General features: G+C 35.9%; 1 protein-coding gene across 5 annotated transcripts in view; it reads right to left on the bottom strand.

Annotated features, from left to right (window-relative positions):
- The window catches only part of DYNC2H1 (dynein cytoplasmic 2 heavy chain 1), a 145,108-nt gene that overhangs the window by 33,727 nt on the left and 95,899 nt on the right, over positions 1-15,482 (bottom strand). For all 5 annotated transcript variants that reach the window (XM_088159415.1, XM_088159414.1, XM_088159416.1 and 2 more), the window contains exon 83: positions 486-602. In XM_088159415.1, the coding sequence (XP_088015541.1) occupies positions 486-602 (117 nt within the window). The remainder of the gene's footprint in view (positions 1-485; positions 603-15,482) is intronic.

The raw sequence follows: 15,482 nt of genomic DNA, 5'->3' as shown, positions 1-15,482 counted from the left end.
AAGTTAAAAAACACCACCAGACTAAGCCAAGCTAGACTAACAAAGGAACATAAAGGCAGTGATATTCGATAATGAAGAGGGGATTTTCATGAACCTCATTTAAAAGCTAATACAGTATTTCAACACTTTAAAGGAAAAACTTCATTGTATTTGAAATCATTAAACATTGCCTTGTGAATATTAGAAAAATTAAGAGACGAAAAAAATCTAAAGTACATTAGCATTTTTCTTGGAAACACATAAAGGATGTTAGTATCATGTTTTGAGTGTGTTCTCGCCTCCACATGGAGAAAAAAGGTGATAGCCTGTTATATCACATACAGACTTCATAGCTAATTATGCACCTAACATTGTACATTCCACCTCAAATGCATTTAATTTCGTTTTTCTCTTCTTATGTTTCAATACTTGAGATAATTCCTTAGACTATATTTTTCATGTAACAAGAAATAAAAGTTGTCTTTTCAAATTAGGTACATTCCTACCTGATTAAGTTTCTTCCATAAGTTGAGAACAGGAGAAAGTTCTGTAGACCATATTTCTCTGTCAAATTTGCAGCCAGCAGTTACTGACCTACTCAGGATCCGAAGCTGAGAAATTACCTGAGTGATGAGAATACAAATGCACTCTTGAAGGATAAACAAATGTCTTTTAGTACAAAAATGCCATACACTATCAAATACTCTTCAATTTATCTATGAACTATCCTTTCCTGCATACTTAATTACTGATTGTGATCTGATCAAAACACAAACAATATCCATATTCAAATACAAAATATACTTACACTTCATTCATATTAAACCACAAAAAAACCCTACATATTTTCTTATCACAGTAATTGTCTTTGTTCAATTATAATTTAAAAACTAATGAGGTGCATAATTAAGTAAAAAGCCTCCTTTCCACTTAATTTAGAGACAAAACTCAAGCTCTGCCTTTAACTAGGCTCCATCTGTAATTAAAAATTTAAAAGAAACAAACTCCTAAAATATGTTACTAAATACATAAAATAACTAGCAAGGACCAAACCTCAAGACATTTATAAGAAATTCAATCTGATCTGACCGGGATCTCTTATTTGCATATCCATGCTACCTCAACCTATTTAAATGCATATCTATTAAAAAAAGAAAGCATTAAATTAAAAACAAATAACTGCAAACCTTCCAGAAAGGAGCTTCTAGTTCATTAGGTCCAACTGCCTTTTATTGCTAGCAACCCTAGTAAGTTCACAAATCAACTGATAAAATACATGCATACATTTGGAACAAAGGCCACTGAAATTAAAATTCTTCAGTGATATTGCAGTCTGTCCCTTAAACTGTATATAAACCTCCTGGTATTTTTGAAGCATTTTCATTAAATTTTAGTTATTTTTCACAGTGTATTTTTTGCAAGGCATTTTAGTGAACAACATTAATTCTCTCCTTTTTTGCTTGACAATAAAGAATTAAGCTTCATAGTAAAAATGCATTAATCATTCAGAAGATCTGGACTATTTAATTATAACACAGACTAAGGAAGAAAGTCAAGTTGTTTCTGCTGGGATTTGACTTATTTTCTAGTCTTGAAAGATCTGCAATGATGAAGTGCTTTCTTTTGTTTTTCATTTTCTTTCACTGAAGCAAGCCTCTTCTTCTTACTTATCAGCCTTTATAGGGACTGTGACTGACTGCAAGATGATAATACACCCAACCATCACTTTAGCTTCTATAACAAGCACTGATCATGAGACTGTGGTTTAAAATCCTGAGGGAAGGTTACAAGGCCAATAGTAGAATCACAAAGAACACAGGAGAGTAGATTTTAGCTTAGTCAGGGATCTTTTTAGCAGGAAGCAGTTGGCAAATGTTTTGGAGGGCAAAGAGGGGCCAAGAGAGCTGGCCAATCCTCAAGAAAAAAATTCTCAAAGCACAAACCCAGTTATTTCTGATGCAGAGGAAGCAAGCATAATAAGCAAGTGAAAGAACAATGATGACAGAAAATCATCATTGGATGTAAAGGAAGGTAGTGATCTCAAATCCTAGAATATGCTGAGTTGGAAGGGATCCACAGGGATCACTGAAGTCCAGGACATCCCCGAGTCACACCATGTGCCTGAGAGCATTGTATAAAAGTTTTCTGAACTCTGCCAGGCTGGTGCTGTGGCCCCTTCCCTGGGGAGCTGTTCTAGTGCCCAAACACCCCCTGGGTGAAGAACCTTTTTTAGATATCCAGCCTAAACCTCCCTGACACAGCTTCAGGCTGTTCTCTTGGAACCCCACTGGTCAGCACAGAGAAGAGATCAATGCCTGCCCCTCTGCTTCCCTTTATGAGGAAGCTGCAGTCTCCCACAGAAGAGGGGCACAAGGATGGACTACCCAGAGGGGTAGAAAGACATTGCTCAGTTGTGTTGGGGTCAAGTAAGGAAAGCCAAATCTCATCTGGGTTTAAAAACAGCAGTGAATGCAAAGGCCTAAAAGGGCTTCTGGCAGTATTCTGGTAGCTAAAATCAAAAGAAAATATGAGCTACTGCTCTTTATAGCTTATGTTACATAAAATAACATTTCACCCTCTCATTCTCATAACTTAATTTTAAACTTTCATAATCTTTTGTGTGCCCCAGCTATTGTGTATATCAAAAAAGATTCTTGTTTAATTTAGCGAAAAATTAATTTCTCTGATGAATGTTTTGATCATAGTATCTTTATCATTCCTGCTATTCTTCCTCATTTTCACTCTGCACATATGCAAATGTTCTGACAAGCAATAAGATAATAAACACACATTTGTGCCTTCCAGATATCATTCTTTTAGCTATAGTTTTGTATCTTTTAATTTGTTTTTGGGTAGTTGCCTGCCATCATTTGCAAAGCAATAAAACATTTATATCAAATACACTTTAACTGGTAATTCAGTATGTAGTACTTCATATAAACTTGCATATAGTGTATACTATAAAGCTGAAAAATGTTTATATGATTGCTTTGTGAATATCGGGGATTGAAAACATTAACTCTGGTATTCATTTTCAAAGTGCCTTTAGGGGTATAAACATGTATCTCCATAGAGCTGAAAGGATTTTGAGAAGTAGTGACTGCAAGATCAAGTAATTAAAGTATTTTTCTAACTGTACTGTATGGGGTTAGCTGTCTTTTTTCTAATTATCTAATTATAAAATCTGTCAATCTAGTTTAAATAGGAAATACAGTATCTATCCTTTATTTAATTTTTTTTCTTCAGTGTGCCTATATGTGTTTCTGCTTTCTGTATTTGATCACGGTAGTTTAAAAATATTGGGGTCAATTTTATCAAAACTTAAAACACTTAAATTAAAAGTACAGAATCAAAAGAAATCAAATTTTACAGAACTCTCGGTGTTCTAGAGTACTGTAATATACAATGATCTTCATCAAATATTCATGGAAAATCTTGACCTCTTTACAGTTCATCCCATTTCTCTTCTCAGGTATAGCAGGTATAATGGTAGCATAATTTACTCCTAAAGTTTTCAGGATAACACAATTTTTAATTCACTGTCTTTTTTTTTTTTTTTTAATTAATGGGTTGGGCTAAAACTTTATGTACTGGTGTCTCTTTCAGCCTGAATATTTTTTCAAAATTTTAACCTTGAATAGTCATTCATGATTCAAGACACAGATGGAAATACATTTGATTCATGTCAAAACACTCAGGTTAACCGCACCTTTGAACAGCTTCAACACCCCAAACTTTTGCTAATGGACTGCAAATTTGATGGCACAACATCTGTCTGAATTTAGGAAAGAATTGCAGATTGTAAAATACTAACACATATTACAATTTAAGTACGATTACGAGTTTGATATTAGCACTTGAAGGGTGTAAGTATTTCATTCCCGCAAATCCCAGTGAAGTTCCTTACAGCAGTGACCAGTCTATGCTACTTTCAGTCAGCTAAACCTTGAGAAAATGTTTACTTAGTACTCTCAAATCAGTCTCTTTCTGGATGTTATGAAAATGAAAAGGGAAATTTATTTTTTTTAAATAGGATCATAGAACAATTAATGCTAGAAAGAACCTAAGGAGGTCCATAGTCTAATCTCCTGTTGGAAGGATGATGAGCTTTAAAATCAGACCAGGTTGCTCAGGGCTTTATCTGGTTTTTAAGAATTTCAAGTAAAGAGATTGAACAACCTCTCTGGATGACCTCTTCCCCTGCTTTACTGCCCTAATAATTAAAAGGTTGCCTGTAATACCAAATCTAGACCTTTCTTGTCTCGGTTTATGTCCTGTAAAAATAAGAGTCAAATGCACGGACTGCGACAAAGAATGTGTTAAGATTGGAAAGGACCTGAATAAAACCGCGAGTGGGATATATCACCCTATTAGAATTCTCAGGTGTATCACAGAAGTGTCCAAGGGATTGTGGTATGTAGGCAGTTGCTCCACATAAGGGTTTTCACCTCCAGGCAACAGAAATAAGTTTTGAGTTGGAAGGGAAACTGGATTTAAAAAAGAAAGGACTATCAGGAATATGTTTCTGGGGGTCATATGAAAACCAAAGCAACAGGACAGGAATGAATACACAGACTGGAAAAGTACCTAGAAGTAAAGAGACCTTGGTTCAGATGACAAAAGGAACAAGATTAGGAATCTGTATTTAAGAAGATGAAACAACTCTTGGGTTGAAAGAGGGTACTGTACACAGTCATATTAGACAAGATCAAATTTACCCTTACCTATCCTTAGGCACTTATTTAAAGCTTACTTAAAACTTACTCAAAAATATTATCAACTTAGCCTCCTTAAATAATCAATAGACAGATCTTAAGTGGAGTAACTCGCAATTGAAAGGTTTTCTTATTGAGTACATAGGAAAACTAAGTTACTTACATAGGTACCTCAGATAGATAGGTCTATGCAGTGGAAATTAGAAAGAGGATTTAAATTTAATTTTCTGGAAACCTAGCCACAAAGCTTGAGAAGAATTCCGTTTCTCTCAATGTACTATATATACAATACCATCAGGCCAACCTATGATCAACTTCAAAACTTACTCTATATTATGCTCGCCTTAAATGTGATGTTTCTGTGAACACACAGCGAGATCAGAAGTGACCAGCACAGATGCATACATCTAGGTCTGTGGAATCATATCCTTTACTCTAACCCAGTACTAAGGAAACTGAAAATTTAATCATAGATGTATAATACAGGGTACTCAAAGTAAGAGTACTTTTGCAATACCTAACCTTTGAATGTTCTCCTTTGTTATTGCAATCTATTCTTTTTATATATTATACAATGAAAGCTCTTATATATTGTGCTACTTTACACCAAATGCAAATCTAGATATTCTGAATGAATAGAATAGTGAAAGAGAGAAAGTGAAATAGAGAAGAGTGAAAAACTCTACCATTAAGCAGAAACACAGTACCTTCATTAAAAATATGAGAGGGATAGAAAAAGAGGTAATGACAATATAAAAGCAATCACCAATAATGGTCTGTTTAAAGAGGAGCAAGAAGATTATTCAGAATCACAATCCTTTGTAGAATCTGTCTGTTTTAAGTACGGTTAACTAATCATAACAGTATTTATACAAAAAATTCGATAGAGCAATTTATTTGTGAACAATGATGAACAGTCTACAGAAACTTCTACCAAGTATTTTCTCTGTTCTTAGTGGAAAATTCATGCACTGCATGTTTTTTTTCTGAGTTATCAGCACAGAAAATTACAAATTGCATATATTAAGAAAAGTGGGGTGGTCAAACTAAGAATGTCAATATTTATTTACCTAGCTATTAAATTACTTGTGCATTTCAGCTTTTTAATCTATTGCATATTTTTTGGTGCATCTACAGACATATGCTGCTATGGTATTGACCAGCACATTAGAGTAGGAAATACATGCATCAAGAGAAATGATGAGAGATAATGAACAAAATGGAAAGCTATAAAGACAACGAATGTTCCCATGCGACTTCCTATGGAACTACTAAAAAGTCATGTTTTACATGAAAATTAAAATTAATGGAAAAAATAAAAATTAGGAAATGTCAAGATTTTAACTTCCCCTTCTCTGAAACTTAGACAAGAAAGAATTCTAGGAACACAAAATCTATTTCTGTTCTTTATTCATGCATAAGATAAAGTCTTGCCTTCAATCATTCACAACTACTGCGAAAAATATTACTTCACAAATACAAAATATAATAAACACAGAGTTACATCTAAGTCTTGTATTCTTTTCAGAATCAAATCAAATTTTACACACAGTATTAAGACTTAAAAAAGAGCAAAGTAATATAGTCAAAAATATCGTGAAATTCTGTCACTGAATTAAAAAAAAATCTCAGATCAATCATTTCTGAACTCAATATGATTACTGTTCTAAGAGTGCTAAGCTGGAAAGATTTGCTAGTCAGATAACTGGTATTTTTTTCAATATTATGGAACATATAAAAAGAATTTTTATTTTTGTACAAAACTCTAGCAAAGCCCTCTCAGTAAATCTACAGATGTCAAAGCAGATACTCTACTGCCATCTACCAGTTTTAAAAGGACGTAGTAGTCTTTGCACAGAAACCACTTCTATGCTCCATTTCTCTGAATGAAAGAATATATCCCTTTACACAGCTGTTCAAGGATATATTTCTGGTTTTATAAGACTTTACAGCTCAAATTAAAATATGAAGCTATAGCTTAATTACTTTGGTAAATATTGTGAAAGTACTAACCCAGTGCAATGCAACTGCGTCTTTCCTGTGTCACAAGAGGGAGCAGGTTTCTGTGTGACATCCCTTCTGCCAGAACTACATGCTTCCCTATTGCTTCTCACAGCTTGGCTGCTGTCCCCTCATTGCTGAGAAAGTAGCCTAAGACCGAGCTGGCACCGGAACCTCTCTGATTTTCAGTCCCTGACTGTGGCCCTTACCCTCCCTGCAAGAGCAGGATCCAGGCATGCTGTCAGGATGAAGGTACTTTAATGGCACTTGTAAGCCATTGTAAGCCAACCATTCCTACTGCATGTGGATCAGTAAGGGGCAGCGTAGGTCTATGCTTGCTCTTTCCTTGTTCCATCAAGGTCACCTCAAAGCTGCACTTTCACTCATGAAGGATCTGAAGTAGGGCTGCACTCTGTACAGAGATACATGCCTCCTCAACCAGATACAGAGTCAATGTGGCAAAGACATTGACCACACCTGTATCTTCCTTTATACAGAAGCAGATCATATATCATATACCTCTGACAACAAGAAGACCCTCTGTAGAGCGGGGGTTCAGGGGAGGAAAGAAAGTCAGCAGCCTGCTGTAGATGTTCAGCACTAGCTGAACCTTCTCCTAAGAATAACTAAGAGTTTTACTTCACAGAGGTCCACAGGATACACATTATGTGGAGACCATGAAGCTAAAAGGAATGCCAGAAGAGGTGGTTGACCGTAACTAATTACACATTCTGACAAAATTTAAGGAGACTGGAAAATGGCAGCCTATTCTTAGAAGATAAGCAACTTCTCATATGCAGAGCACCACCAACATATTTTCAAATACACAGCACCAGTCCAATAAGAATTAATTAGGTTGTTTGAAGCATTACATTGATTCACTAAAAGAGATGTTTTCTAGCTCTTTTTGTTAGAGCACAGTACTGTGGCTTTCACTCCATTAATGGCACAACACATCTCTTTCATGAATCACCACAGGTGTATTCAAAATACTCCCCATATTTCATTAAATTCCTTTTAAGTACTCAGATCTCTCAGTCGCAGCGTAATAAATATAGGTTGACATTACTCATCTACTAGAGACTGTTAGTCATGTATTTTGATGTGGGATGTAATAAATGTCAGTAATTAAACACTCTGAATAATTGAAAGGTTATATAATTGCTAAATTATTTTAGGAAAATAAACTTATGTTCATCTGGAATCTATAGTAATAACATAAGAATTTCAAGAATAATGCAAATTGCTTTTCAATAATTAAAATAATTGTCAATAATTATACACATTTTACTCCACGTCACATAATTAGAATTATGGAGGAACAGTCAATATAAAATTCATGTTCTAAGTCCTGTTGAGCTGGATGGTGAAAGAGAAAATTGTGTCTGTTGACAAACACTCAAGAAGCTACAGTTATCACTACAGCTGCACCTTGAAAAATAACCACACACCACAGCCCACCTATTCCATGTACAGTAGAAATACTGCAGTCAGATGTATGACTGCAATATTGGGTGGACATACCCCAACTTTTCTTTATGACACTTGGGTAATAACAACCGTGGAGATATGTTGTACAAACTCAGGCATGATGGAGCAATTTAAGAGTCGCCAGTGCCCTCATACACCCTCCCCTACACCTTCTGTCTCTGATGCTCTCAGAAACAAGGCAAAAAACACCACTAGAACCATATATCTGATCACAGTTTTAGTAAGACAGTAGTTTTAATCCAAGTAAAAGGATATGCAAGGAATAGTAGGAAGCAGTACAGAATTAGCCAGTGACTCAATGAAAATAAGAGCACATCAGAAACTAAGTAAAAAAACAAAAAGAACCCAATGATAAAATGTTGTTTTACTGAAGTCAGTGAGATCACTGCAATTACATTTAATGAGGCAAAATTTGCTTCATGTTTCCTGACCCTCGTTTGTACCTTCTCTGCTTTACTAGATTGCTCTACAGTGTTCTTCATTATTACTTTAATACTAATTTTAACTTGAAAAATATCCATCTCATAATAAAAGTTATAAAAAGATAACTTTTTTCCTACAAAATTTCTAATTTTAAAGGACACATAGAAGAGCAAGAGTATTTATTTTACGTACATAGCTGCATTTAGTAGCTACACTAAGGTCGAATTAGCTATCCCTTTTGATTACTGATGGATTTCATTAAAGAAATTGTTTCTCTTTAAGTAATCCCATCTATAAAAAGAATGATTCCATTTGAGATTGCTGTGCTAGTATTAATTCCTGTGGAATATTCAATTCAGCAACATGCTTTCTGCCTGATTTTGTAAACTTGACATTGTTCAGAAACCCTAATTTTCTTAAGTCATGCTGATGTAACGTGTGAATATTAATTCTCTATGTCGAGTTTCGGCTAGAACAATCTCTCAAGTTTTCAAATGATTCAGCTGCCATTCATGATGAGTATGAAATGTCATGGTATGAATCACAGAATGACAGAATTGTTGGGGTTGGAAGGGGCCTCTAGAGATCATCTAATCCAACCTCCCCCCCGCCAAAGCAGGCTCACCCAGAGCAGGCCACACAGCATCACCTCCAGACAGGTTTTCAGTATCTCCAGAAGAGGAGATATTCAACCACATCCTCTCTGGCAGCCTGTTCCAGTTTTCCAGTTTCCAGTTTTCTAAATACCCTCCTATTTAGGAAGTTTTTCCTCAGATGGAACATCCTGTGATTCAGTATGTGCCCACTGCCCCCTGTCCTGTCATTGGGCGCCACTGGACAGTCTGGCCCCATCTTCTTGATACTCATCCTTAATATACCTGTAAACATTGATAAAATCCCTCAGTTGTCCCTTTTCCAGGTGAAACACACCTAATTCTCTCAGTCTTTCCCCGTAAGACACATACCCCAATCATCATTCCTCCCTGGACCCCCTCCAGTAGCTCCTCATCTTTCTTGAACTGGGGAGCCCAGACCTGGACACAGCAGTCCAGATGTGCCTCACCAGGGCTGGGCAGAGGGGCAGGATCACCTCCCTTGACCTGCTGGCACTGCTCTTCCTAATGCACCCCAGGATCCCTCTGTCCTTCTTGGCCACCAGGAGGACTCTGCTGGCTCAAGGACAGCCTGGTGTCCACCAGCACCTTCAGGTCCTTCTCTGCAGAGCTGCTTTCCAGCAGGTCACCCCCAGCCTGTGCTGGTGCCTGGGGTTATTCTTCTCCAGGTGCAGGACCCTGCATATGCCTTTGTTGAACTGCATTAACTTTCCCTCTGCACAACTTCCCATCCTGTCCAGGTCTCACTGAATGTCAGCACAGCCCTCTGGGGCATCTGGGGGCACTCCTCCCACATGAAAACAAATATGGATACAGGCACAGATCATTCATAGGCATTTTTAAATTCTCTAACACTGTGCACTGTAGTTCTGTACAAAAACAAATTTATACTTATAGCAATGATCTGCAAGATGATATTTCTACTGAGAATAAGAAGAAACATACAAGCATTATACTATGTCAAAGAACTGCATCAAGAAAATTTTCATAGGAATTAGAGCTTACAGAACTTTAAACTAAGAGTTACCTTCTAGTCACAGAAGCCCTCTAAATACCATTATTTGCAACTCTGCATCTTCATTTTTAAAAATATATGTAAAAAAGCTGTATTATTAATAATGACTTCACTGAAGGAAATTTCTGAAGTGCTGGTTAACAGCCCACATTGCAAATGCAGGCAGAAATTGTTATTTATATTTTTATGTATGTTGAGGATAACCACGAAGTAAACTGCAGAATTAAGATTTTGGACTTAAGGAAATAAGACATTAGTTTAATGGTCATAAGGGAGAGGGAAAATATGATACAGTATAGTAAGGAGAGGGAAATTTCAAGGCAGTAGAGTGGACAGCACATTAATTTCAGTTAATTAAAAAGGGGAATAAAAGAGTATTTTTGAATGAGCTTCAGAACAAGTCCCCTCATTGTGCAGAGAGGCCAACATTTTTAGAAAATAACTGAGTAAGCATGAGTACCTCTGTGGATTGAAAGGCAAAAAGAAAAAAAAAAAGGAACATATAAGAAGAAAAATCAAGGATGATGAAAGAACTGCTTGGGCAATTCAAGATGAAATTAGAAAAGCCAAAGCCCAGCTGGAGATAAGACCAGCAGGAAACAATTAGTGGTGAAATGGGTTTCAACACATGAAAAAGTTCAAAGAAAACATGGGGCATTGGCCGAATGTAAGAGAATAAAAATGAGGCATGGTGCATAAAACCTGAAGTATTCTAAGGTGTCTGTGCATGGTGTAGGAAGCAAAGGAGGAGATAACACTGGGAAATAAACAACCCAAGCAAAGAACATGAACACACTCATACACTAATAGGAACTTCAATCCAGCTGTTGGCTGGTCACCAGTGGTGTGGCCAATTCTTTTTCGTGTCTTTATCAATGATCCCAAGCAGGAGACTGAGTGCACTCTCAGCACACTGGCAGACAGGGGGCAAGTCTCACAAGGTCAGTCTCACAAGCACACTCTTTCATTTATGTGAATGATATCCTTGCCTGAGGATGCATAATGAACCACTCACTTTAGCAGTTGAATAAAATAAAACTGGTAACAAACAAATGAAATTTGAAATGTGTTGGTCCTTCACTGCCCTGAAAAATAACACAAGCAAAAAAAAATCTACAAATTAATAAAATCCCTTTTTCGTCTTTGAGACAAGCACTGTAACTTGCATACTTTAGGATGCTTGAAATTTCACTTCCTCCTCCTGGACTTTTCAATTTGAAATATGAAAGGAAATGCAAGTGTGACAACTATATTTACATTGTTACAATGCTCCATACAGAAATGGCAAAACCAACTATTTTTAAAATCCCGTTCTAATAAAAATCTAATTTTTCAAACAGTTTTCAGCAGAAAAGAAACCTTCCTGTATTCTGAGTAAGCAACAATCTCATAGCTACGGCTATTTTCTCTAGTCTCTTAAACGCCCATTAAAATGTTCATTATATGAGTTTTAGAAATGCTGTTGACATTATTACAAAGCTTGATTCAAAGTTCAATGGAAAGAACTAAGTAATTCCAGAAGGTGATTCACTCCTTTATTTTAGATTTCTATCTAAGCCTGGCAAAAATTATTCCCTGTAGCTGCTTGTCTTTCCATAGTAACAGAACGTAAAATGGATGACTAGTTAAAAAGAGGTGGATAATATTAATGATTCAAGCTAGATGAGAGGTATTACACTAAGATTTCTTTGTTTTAATTTCAATTGGCTTTGAATTTGGCTTATCATATTTTTCTATCACATTACCTAAACATTTAAAAGAAAAACAAACTCATAAGAAATTATTCCAATATCAGTCAGGGGAATTTGAAGTGGCTTGAATCAATAAATACATCACAAGTCTTTCCAAGGAGGATTTAAACAAAATATCCTCTAAGAGCTGAACTAAAAATCTGACAGAACCTCTCTGTGTATTTCAAAGATAAACTCTAATTCCACAATATCTGTTTTTAAAGTATCATTGACTTGTGGGAATTGTTACAATAACATCCAAACAAAATACTTGGTGTTAACACAGGAGTTATTTTAAAAAATATTAAAACACTAACTGAAGATATAAGTGAGATATGAGTGAAGGAAACAGGATTTTACACATCTGTGTAATTCACTCCATGGCAGGTATGAATATGGTATCTTGGAGCTGGACTGTAATACACAGGGAGCCTAGATAACCATTAGATTAGGTACCTAACTGTGAGAAAAATAAAGCTTTGTTAGATGACTATCACCCTTAGAAAATATTTTTCTGTTTTATTCGTTTCACTACCAATGTGTAGTGACTATCTAAAAAAATAAGTGTGTTCTGGTAAATAAAAGAAGAAGTTTGTGAATTCCAGCAAGAAGGAAAATTTGTAAAATTAAGTCTGAGAAAAATAAGTCCCCTTATATCCCCACTCTGTCACAGAAAATGATAGACAGATTTAGATTCTATTTGAGACTATAAAATTAGTATGAAAATGGTTCTTAAAGCAAGTAATTTTGTTGCAAAATCGGAACCACCTAAACTGCAGAGTATCACTGGCCTGGTTGAAAAGCAAATAAAATTCCAAAGGACAAAAATATAGGAGGAGAAATACTTCCAGCAAGTTCAGTTTAAGTGAACTGGAACCTATTTAATATTTAGGTTATGAGTATTAAGAGCTCAAAAATTTTAATTCATATATAAAATATACAAATAAATAAATTTTGTAGTATTTCTTTGAAAATTTGGTGAGAAGCTACAGTCTATGGACTTGTCAGCAATGAGTCCCAAAGGATTATTTTACATCTCTGACGTTTTTAAGAATTTTGAAGGTGTACTGGGTTGACCTTGGCTGGCCACCAGGTGCCTACCAAAGCTGTTCTATCACTCCCCTTCTCAGCTGGACAGGGAAAACAAAATGTAAGGAAAGGTTCATGGGTCGAGCTAAGGACAGGGAGAGATCACTCACCAGCTACCACCACAGGCAAAACAGACTTGAATTGTGGAAATTAATTTAATTTATTGCAAATCAAATCAGATTAGGATAATGAGAAATTAATCTTCAAATGCCTTCTCATCATCCCTCATTTCTTCCTGGGCTCAACTTATTCCTGAAATCTCTACCTCCTCCAATCCAAGTAGTACAGAGCAAGAGAATGGGGGCTGTGGTCAGTTCATCACACATTATTTCTGCCTCCTCACTCTCTTTCCTTGCTCCAGCATGGGGTCCCATTCACTTGAGACATTACTCCATGAACTTTAAAAAGCAAGTTTCAATTATGCGTGCACAATCAGCCTCAGGAGGTCATAAAAAGTCACTGCAAATCCACAGACTTGCCTTCCACTTCTGCCATCACTGGGATGGTGGGCATAAAAGAATCAAGTGCTGTCCAAAAGTATAGCGACTGTAACTATCCTTCATCTTTGCATGATAATGTGAAAGAGTACTTATTCATTTATGAAAATATCAATAACAACCTATTCTTCAACTTTACTGAGACTTAACCTGTCTCATATGATACTCTCTGTGAAGCATTATAATGTTTAAAAGAATGCTGAATTCCTGAGACAAGATATTATTAGAATCATTAAGCAAAGTATTGTATACAGAAACTAGCAATGAGTAAACCACTGATTGTCTTTTTTCTCTAATTTACTGTATTATTGAAGAATGTTTAGATTACCCAGTCAAATGGTCATATATAGCTGCTACTTACAGGCTGCAGTCATTTGTGTTCGGCAGGGTTTGTTGGGATCACTCAACACATGCTACACTCTCTAGAGTGCCTGCAGTGAATATGTCTGCTGTGCAAAGGGAGACAAAACAATGCCTCTGCATTTTCATTTCATCCTCCTAGGGTGGTTAATGGCAGTAAGTCATATTAGTTGCAGGTATGGTAAATCCTGCACAGAACAGGACAGTTCTTACTGTTTTTCCAAGGTTTAAAAATGCATATGCAGGTCTATCTGTTTCAGTCAGTCAAAATTCCATTTATCACATACGATAAATTTTATTTTGATGATGATACTTATATGTAGTTCTATTACAATTATAATGAAGGATTAGATTTGTTGGTAAGAATTTATAAAAGCACACAACTAAGAATAAGAAATAAGTCCACTGGCACCAAAAGCCCACTTTGCAAGAAGTTCACTGGAGAGATATCTAAATAAGAGACTCTTCTCATTGCACAGGAAGCCTAAAGCAAACCTTCACATATTCTGATTGTTCTAATCATTGGTTATAACTTAGACTGGAGACTGGACCACCTGAATATGGGCCAATATGCAGGCAAAATACAGTGTTTATCAGATCAGGAGAAAGGAGCATGATTATAACTAAGTGGTGAGGACTGCTGTTGAGTATGAGGAAATTGAGCTGCAGTACAGAAAATCTCTACTGGTGTAAAAAAGGTAAGACGAGGTATACTGACTCCTGCAGCTACACTGTCAGTGGAGGTTTTTTCTATTTTAATGCATTGTTCTGGAAAGAGAACATAGCAAGAGATGTGAGATTATTCATGACCATATTCAAGATAAGAGATGAGCCAAAGACTTGTTCTAACATCAGTCGATGCAAAAACAGAGACACGATGAACTCTAGAAATCCAGGCTTTAAAAATTTACTTATCTTTACCTACTTATAGCAACTAAGTACATACTTCAGAAAAAACCATTAAGTCATATTTCTAAAAAAATAATGTATTTTTAAGTAATTTTTTTAAGAAGAAGGATTTTACCAGTATGCATTCAATATTAATATTTTCTGAATTACATCACAGAACACTGGAAGAAATAATTTCTAATAAATCAATTAGCAATTGCCAATGTAAAAATAATACATGGCAATATTCAGCTTTTAAATTAGAAAAGTTCTCTGCTGATACGAAGCTGTGAACATAGTCAGCACTTGCAAAATTTCTGAAAAAAGACCCTTTCTTTTTATTGATGTTTCAGGTTTACCCAAACACTAGCAATTCATAGGTTACAGAAAAGATATCTGCATGACTTCAAAATGCTGCACTGTGATGCAGCCCATTTCTACTAAAGTGTGCTGCTGCAGCAACACAAGCTATTGCTGCTAGGCATGAAAAATTAATAATATCCATAGAAACTCTAGAGAATCAGTGAAGTAGTGGACAGGGTATTACATTTCACCTCTCTGATGCTAGAGACATGGCAGCTGAGCTGGTAGCAACTGACTTCTGACTACCCTTGTTCATTCACCTTTTCTTTGCTTTAGCTTGGTAATGGATTTCTGAGAAAAACTCCTGTCAGAAAACA

This window comes from Sturnus vulgaris, chromosome 2 (assembly GCF_052056855.1).
Source record: "Sturnus vulgaris isolate bStuVul1 chromosome 2, bStuVul1.hap1, whole genome shotgun sequence".
NCBI lineage: Eukaryota > Metazoa > Chordata > Aves > Passeriformes > Sturnidae > Sturnus > Sturnus vulgaris.
This window is presented reverse-complemented; position numbering and strand designations above follow the sequence as displayed.